This window comes from Agelaius phoeniceus, unplaced genomic scaffold (assembly GCF_051311805.1).
Source record: "Agelaius phoeniceus isolate bAgePho1 unplaced genomic scaffold, bAgePho1.hap1 Scaffold_295, whole genome shotgun sequence".
Taxonomy (NCBI): Eukaryota; Metazoa; Chordata; class Aves; order Passeriformes; family Icteridae; genus Agelaius; species Agelaius phoeniceus.
Genome location: NW_027509927.1, coordinates 66,902 through 74,649, shown reverse-complemented (window position 1 = coordinate 74,649; position 7,748 = coordinate 66,902). Strand labels below are relative to the sequence as shown.

At 41.9% G+C, this 7,748-nt stretch overlaps 1 protein-coding gene and 1 long non-coding RNA gene across 2 annotated transcripts; both read right to left on the bottom strand.

Annotated features, from left to right (window-relative positions):
* Positions 1–2,831: 2,831 nt before the first annotated feature.
* LOC143693119 (uncharacterized) lies at positions 2,832–6,790 on the bottom strand. Its single transcript, XM_077173154.1, has 7 exons — positions 5,727–6,790; positions 5,609–5,650; positions 5,476–5,519; positions 5,332–5,375; positions 5,210–5,250; positions 3,731–5,128; positions 2,832–3,153 (listed from the first exon to the last, which is right to left on the bottom strand). The coding sequence occupies exons 1-6, from the start codon at positions 5,843–5,845 to the stop codon at positions 4,819–4,821; spliced, it is 600 nt and encodes a 199-aa protein (XP_077029269.1). The 5' UTR covers positions 5,846–6,790; the 3' UTR covers positions 2,832–3,153; positions 3,731–4,818.
* A 261-nt stretch (positions 6,791–7,051) lies between these two features.
* On the bottom strand, positions 7,052–7,485 carry LOC143693120 (uncharacterized). Its single transcript, XR_013180610.1, has 3 exons — positions 7,405–7,485; positions 7,299–7,326; positions 7,052–7,211 (listed from the first exon to the last, which is right to left on the bottom strand). It is a non-coding gene; the product is annotated as an uncharacterized LOC143693120 (long non-coding RNA).
* Positions 7,486–7,748: the final 263 nt, after the last annotated feature.

Sequence of the window (7,748 nt, the reverse complement as noted above, 5' to 3'; positions counted from 1 at the left end):
ATAAAATAAAAGCTTTAAAAATAAAAAGATCAAAACTAAAACAAAAAAAAATTAAATGCTTTAAAAATAGAAAAATTAAAACTAAAAATTAAAGATAAAAATAAAATTTAAAAAATAAAAAGCTTTAAAAAGACAGAAATCAAAAATAAAAATTAAATGAAAAAAATAAAATAAAAGCTTTAAAAGCAAAAAAATCAAAACTAAAAATTAAATAAAATAAAATTAAAAAAATAAAAAGCTGTAAAAGTAGAAAAATTAAAAATAAATATTAAATAAAAATAAAATTAAAAAATAAAATTAATTAAAAAATAATGAAAAACCAAATAAAATCCGTAAAGTGCTGTAAAGTACTGTTAAAGTTCCATATAAGGTAGTGCCGTAAAGCGCGACAACCACGCTTTATGCCAGTTTTACGACATTCGCGCTTTACGACACCTTTTGCGACAGCCGCGCTTTACAGCAACTTTTGCGACAGTCGCGCTTTATGGCATTACCCTTTATGGAACTTTTATGGTACTTTACAGCACTTTACGGTTTTTATTTTGTTTTTCATCTATTTTAAATTTTTTTTTAATTTTATTTTTTCCTTAATGTTTATTTTTAATTTTTCAAGCTTTTATTTAATTTTTCTAATTCTATTTTTTACTTATTATTTTTAATTTTTCTATTTCTAAAGCTTTTTATTTTATTTTTTAAATTTTATTTTTATTTAATTTTTAATTTTTCTATTTTTAAAGCTTTTATTTTTTTATTTTTATTTAATTTTTTAAAAATGTTTCTACTTTTAGAGCTTTAATTTTATTTTTTAATTTTATTTTTATTTTTCAATTTTTAAAACATTTATTTTTCTAGTTATATTTTTGATTAAATTTTTATTTTTAATTTTTCTATTTATAAAGCTTTTTTTTTTTTTTTGATTAAATTTTTATTTTTCTATTTTTAAAGTTTTTATTTTTTTTTTATTTAGTGCTGCCCAGACCAACTCAAGCTGGTGATTGTGGTGGTGTGTGAGGGTCTTACATTACGACACTACCTTTTATGGAATTCTTACAGCACTTTACAGTTTTTATTTTGTTTTTCATTTATTTTAAATTAATTTGGTTTTTTTACTTTTATTTAATTTTTATTTTTAATTTTTCTATTTTTAAAGCATTTTTATTTTATTTTCTTAATTTTATTTTTTATTTACTTATTATTTTTAATTTTTCTATATTTAACGTTTTTATTTTATTTTTTTTATTTACTTACTATTTTTAATTTTTATATTTCTAAAGACTTTTATTTTTTTTTAAGTTTAATTTTTTCTATTTTTAAAGCATTTATTTTTTTATTTTTACTTTTTATTTAATTTTTATTTTGAATTTTTTTTATTTTTAGAGCTTTAATTTTATTTTTTAATTTTATTTTTTATTTTTCTATTTTTAAAGCTTTTATTTTTCTAATTTTATTTTTTATTTATTTCTTATTTTTAACTTTTCTATTTTTAAAGCATTTATTTTATTTTTTAATTTTAATTTTTATTTTTCTATTTTTAAAGCTTTTATTTTATTTTTCTTATTTTATTTTTTATTTTTAATTTTTAATTTTTCTATTTTTAAAGTTTTTATTTAATTTTTTAATTTTTTTATTTTTCTATTTTTAAAGCTTTTATTTTATTTTTCTAATTTTATTTTTTATTTATTTTTTATTTTTAATTATTCTATTTTTAAAGCTTTTATTTAATTTTTTAATTGTATTTTTTATTTTTAATTTTTCTATTTTTAAAGGTTTTTATTTTTTTTTATTTAGTGCTGCCCAGACCAACTCAAGCTGGTGATTGTGGTGGTGTTTGAGGGTCTTGCATTACGGCACTACCTTTTATGGAACTCTTACAGCACTTTACAGTTTTTATTTTGTTTTTCATTTATTTTAAATTAATTTGGTTTTTTTACTTTCATTTAATTTTTATTCGTAATTTTTCTATTTTTAAAGCATTTTATTACATTTTATTTGGTGCTGCCCAAACCTGCTGTAGTGCATTTTTATACTTTATAATACTTTGAAGTCATTTTGTTTTGTATCCCTATATTTTTCCCAAATGGTTTATCCCAAACTGTACCCCCCTCCTTCTACCTGTGTTATCCCTCTCCCGGGATGAGATCATCCCCAAACCCCCACCCTGGCTCTCTGTCAATGACTCAGCCTCCCATCCCCTCCATGCAGAAGTTTCGTACAAGTCATCCAGTGATTAGCCAGAGGCCAGGGGTCAGCCCCCCGAGCCTTGCCCCATACGCTGTCCTGTATGTCTATGCCCCAGCATCCATCCCTTAGGGTCACTTATTGGTTGGTAAAATGTTATCTACTTTCTGTTTCCACCTCGCTTTAAATGTAACCTTGGCACATCTCCCTGGGGCTTGGCAGGAGGCCCCTGAGGTGCAGGAGCTCCTTTGGGACTCCTAATAAAACCTTGGATTAACCCCTGCTAAGAGTCGGCCCTTTATCATCTACCGCTGTCTCTGGTGTCTCTTGTGCTGCACAGGGGCCCAGCCCCGGTGCCCTCAGCACCCTCGGGGCACAGAGAGTGTCTCCCCGCTCTCGGCCGTGTCAGGGCTGCCCCCCGGTGTCTGCCGACTCGGGACCGGCCGAGGGTTACTGGGAGGCTCGCACAAACCCGCTCGGCTGCTGATTGTGGCGGTGTTTGAGGGTCCCCAGGACGAGGGAAGAGACGAGAATCTTGACTCCACCTCTCAGAAGGCTGAAATATTATTTTATGATCTCTATTATATTAAAAGAAAATGAGATAGTAGAACTATACTAAAAGAGCAAGGAGACATCAGGAAGCTGGAAAGGAATGAATAATAAAAACCTGGGACTGCTCACAGCCCCGACGCAGCTGGACCATGATTGGTCATCAAGTAGACACTGCACAGGAGACCAATCCAAGATGCCCCTGTTGCTAAACCATCTCCAGCCCACACTCCACAGCCAGCAGATCGTTTATTGGTTCCATTTCTGTTCTGAGGCTTCTCAGGAGAAAAATCCCAGCAAAAGGATTTTCATCAAACACGTCAGTGCCAGGTGATGGCACAGGCAGCATCGGCCGGCCGAGGTCACTGTGTCATCCCTGCCAGCCCAGGTGTCACAGCAAGGAGGAGAGTTCACCCTGTGCTCACCCTGCAATACAGAGCAATACAACACAACACACATATTAACACAAGATGATAACCTTTTTCTATTTTCATTACATGTGGATTTATTGTTATAGGAAACCCAAATCAACAAAAGCACACAAAAAACACCACTCATCTACCATTAACACCCCCTTCAGATGACACACGAAGTCACCATCCCTCTCATCACAACTGCTAAATTACACCCCAGCAATCATTGGTCCTCGGGAACGTGGTTCCCGGGAGCCTCAAAAAAATCCTCCTGCTTGACGAAAACCCCGGTCCCTGGACAGGCCGCGCCCAAACTCTGGTGATGAACGTCGCCTCACAGACTGACCGGGACCAAGGAAAAAAAAAACAGCCGGGGGAGGGGGGAAACCCAGCTGGGGATTTTTTATTCTAAATTTGAAAATGAGTTGAAAAACTTGAAAAGCAAAAGTCACAGACACAAGGTTAAATCCAGTAATCCAGTCGGCATGCGCTGACACATGCAGAGATGAGCAGACGCAGACAGACACAGACACGTGCTCTCACACATGCTCACACGCTCTTCCCACTTACACACTCGCTGCAGCCCTTACTCGAGACGCTGAAGAACGTGCTGCCACACATCATCTGGCTGTGCTCCTTGACGTCAGTTGGTAGGTTCTGGGGAAATCGGTAGCCTCGGGGACCTGTGAGACGACAGGAAGCGGTCAACGAGTGGCTATCTGACAGCTAGGACTTGTCTCCACTCTGAACCAATAAGTTTTCTACCCAAAATCCCATAAAAGACAGATGAACAGTAAAATTTTTATAACTCTTCTACCTAACTGTGACTACGTGCCCGGCAGGGCAGCTCCAACCATAAGTGGTACAATATAAGTACACACAGCAATGTAAGTCGATGCATACAGTGCAAGTGTACATAGAGGGTAGGTACATACAGTATAAGCCAGCACAGGTACACACAATATAAGCCAGGACTTGAGATAACTCGCTGGAAGATGAATTCTTGAGTCCTATACCCTTCAGAAGATGGAACCTATAGAAGTACTGCAGTCACATGAGGAGGGTGCAAGACACTCCCTCTAGCAGTCCAAGAGAATGGCATGGAAAAAAAGGCACTACCAAAGCTGGTAGTGAGAAGGAAGATGGATGAGAACATCTTGTCCGTTTGAGACATTCCTGTCTCAAAGAGTAAAAATGTAAAGATGCCAGAATAAGGGATATCCAGAAGGAACGTGAGTAGAATACGGCCTATATGGCACAGAATAGTGCTGATAAAGCATCGAGACGTAACAAAGGCCTATGACGTGGAAGACAACGGACACAGACACGGACAACATAGACACGGACAACATAGACACAGGTGACATAACACAGAGACAAGTGGCAACTGCCTGGCACTGTCCCCTTAGGGACCCGAGATGCCTAGCGCAAGATGTGCCAGAGGCTGATGATGCCAAAGGAGAGGAAGCCCTATGACGATAGCACGTGATAATGAAATGTAACTCGTTAAAAGAAGTTAGTGCCACAGCAGTTAAGAGGATGCTCGAGAGGCTCAGCAAGCCTAGAGAAGCAAGCCAACGGCCAGGTGACCGTGGCTGTAGCTCCGGACCTGAAGGCGAGCTCCTCGGGGGAAAGATCCGTAACGACGTCGGGCCGAGGAAGGCGGACGACGCAAAGTTCACGAGAATCCTGAGATGGGTCGGAACTGCCCTGCCCGGCAAAGGCTCTGGTCAGGATGAGGAGAAACCCTCTCCCTTTTCTTCCAGAGAGCCGGTCCCACTACAGACCTCTCTGCTAAGCTGACATCAAATTGCCCTCTGTGATAGTAAAGGTTTTTCCCCTTCTCCAAACCACTGGCCCCGACACTCAGCTTTTGGAAAAGGAGCAGACAAAATCCATCCTCGGTCAGACGTGGATGTTGAAACATGCTCCGTGTGTGCCTCGGTGCTGTCGTTTCCAACCTTTGGCTACGAGGCTCCTCAGGGTACCTAAGACAAAACAGAAAAGGTGACTATTGCCGTCAAAAACAGTAATCCCCGGGGCTCCTCCGCACCCCTGCCCCGGCTCACCTCAAATCTTGATTTGACTCCAGAGGGTGCCCAGAAGATACCTGCAAAAAGAATAGGTACACACTTAGCATGCTGCTGTGTAACACTCACCTGTGAGTCAGCCTGCCTAAACACCGACTCACCTGCCCTCCTCTGTTCCTTGGCGTGCCTAGGGCAGCGACAGCACCTGCAAAGAAACAAAGCAGAAAAGCATGCTGAGACACTGTGAAAACACAACCTCCCAAATCTGACAAGGATGCCACACTGATACCTTAAGCTGCACACACCTGGAATGGGCATGCCCGGCCAGGATAGATGGCAAGTGGACCACCTAAAATAAAAAGTGGAGATGCTTAGAGCTGCACCAGAAACTGAGACCTCAGCAATAACAACTGCTTCTGTACACTACTCAATGCTCACCTCGCCCACTCGGCCTTGACTGCTGCTCTCAGCCTTGACTTCCTAAAAAGAGAGACAAAGAAGTCTGCTCTAACAGCCATCATTTAGGCTCTCTCTACAGAGACAAACAGTGACTGACCTGCTCGGGGGAATCCCCTCACCCTGGATGAGGGGCTCTGCCCTGGATTTCATCCTTCTGCACCTGAAAGAAAGGACAAAAATCAAAGAGCTGCAGGATAACTTAAGAGCTCCAGACATCTTGTGCCCATCTACAAATCCCACCTAGAGTCCAACGACACCCCACATTACAAACATCAAGTCCCCGGGACTTGTCCTATTGCACCAGGCTATGCAGCAAGGCAGAGCAGCTCCAGCACAAATGTGTGCAGACACCCGTGACACAGGACAGGACAAACAACGGGGACACAACAGGAACAGAAACCTCTGGGTAAGGAAAATGACAGCGAGCACCGAGAGGACGCAAAATTAGAAGACTGAGGGGAAACTGATGGCGGGCTGATGAAGTTCAGAGAACCCTGGAGGAAGAAGATGCTAACTGAATTATTTATTCCAAGAACTGCAAAGAAGAATGCCCGAGAATCCTACGGTCAGAAGCCTCTACCTGTCCACACATTCTTACAAGTCCTAATCCATCATAACAGAACCTTGCAGGGTGCAGCTGTCCATACAGCTCAGAACAAGACCTGAAAAGACATCTGACTGGATGCTTACAAAGAGTTGCAATTCTGATGCCTGTCTGAGCTGCCGAGTTAAAAGTTCCATGGCATCAATGCCAGGGCAAGGAACGCTGAGAGTACAGATACTAAGACTGGTGGCAAGGTTTCTGACAGGCCCCTCAAAGGGCTATGATAAAAGACATGAGATATCCAACAACACATAATACACAAAAGACAAGTGACACAATACACACTGGGACTGCTCTGCCCCGCTCACCTCAGCACTGGGATCAAAAGTGAGATTTTGCTTTTATGGGGCCTAAGGGGCCACTTCATGGACACTCCTCACCTCCAAAGCGGACTCAAATCCCCCCCTCCCAGTATTTCCCAAACCAGCACCCTGCTTTCATCCCCCCTGGGGGTCATAGCCCTCTACTTCTCTCTCAGACATCTGGGGATGCCGGTCTCAGGTGCAAAGAAAGGCCACCTCGTCAGCTGGGAAGGTCCTGCTGGCACCGGGCTGGTGTCTCTTAGACAGCTGTTTTAAAGAGAACCAAACATCAATGCCTGATCGTGGCACCACATCGGCCAAAACCCCACAAGTCTGCTACTCACCGTGCTCCTAAGAACGCTCAGCTGCTCGGGCCGCACACTTTGGGCACGCTCAGAGACCGAGGCCGTCGCCACAGGGGACGCCTGGGTTCAGAGGAGATGAGGTGATTTGGCACGGCTGAAACCTGAGTGGACCCTCGCTCCTCCCCCCTACTTCCCTGACTCACCACAACTCCTGGGCAGCTGCCGGAGGCCACCTGGATGGCACCTTTAAATAGAAAAGTTCAGGGCTTCATCACCAAGTCCTGTAATGCATCCACAGGGCTCACATTTGCAGGAAACCCGGAGCATCGGCCGGCTGGTGACTGGGGCTTGGCATACTCCAGGTGGATTGCCTAAAGCGCACAAACGAGAACGGAAGCTTAGAGCTGCACCAGAAATTGAGACCTGAGCAATAACAACTACTGCTCTCCACTGCCCACCTTGACAGCTGGTATCCACATTTGCTTCCTAAAAAGAAAGACAAAGAACAGTGCTGTAGCAGAGTCACCATTTACACTTCTGCTGCAGAGACAAACGGTGCCTCACCTGCTCGGGGGAAACCCCTCACCCGGGATGGGGCCCTCTGGCACACATTTAATCCATCTGAATCTGAAAAAAAAGTCAGGACACGAGTCAAACTGTTGCAGGATAACTTAGGAGCTCCACACGTCTTGTGTCTATCTACAAATCCCATCTAGACTCCCACTACACCCCACATTACAAACTCCCAGGGACTTCTCCTACTGCACCAGGCTATGCGGCAGGGCAGAGCAGCTCCGGCACAAATGTGTGTGCTGACACCCGTGACACGGGACGGGACGGGACAGACAGGGGGGACACAACAGGAACAGAAAGCTCCTGGCAAGGAAAGTGGCTGCAAGGACTCAGAG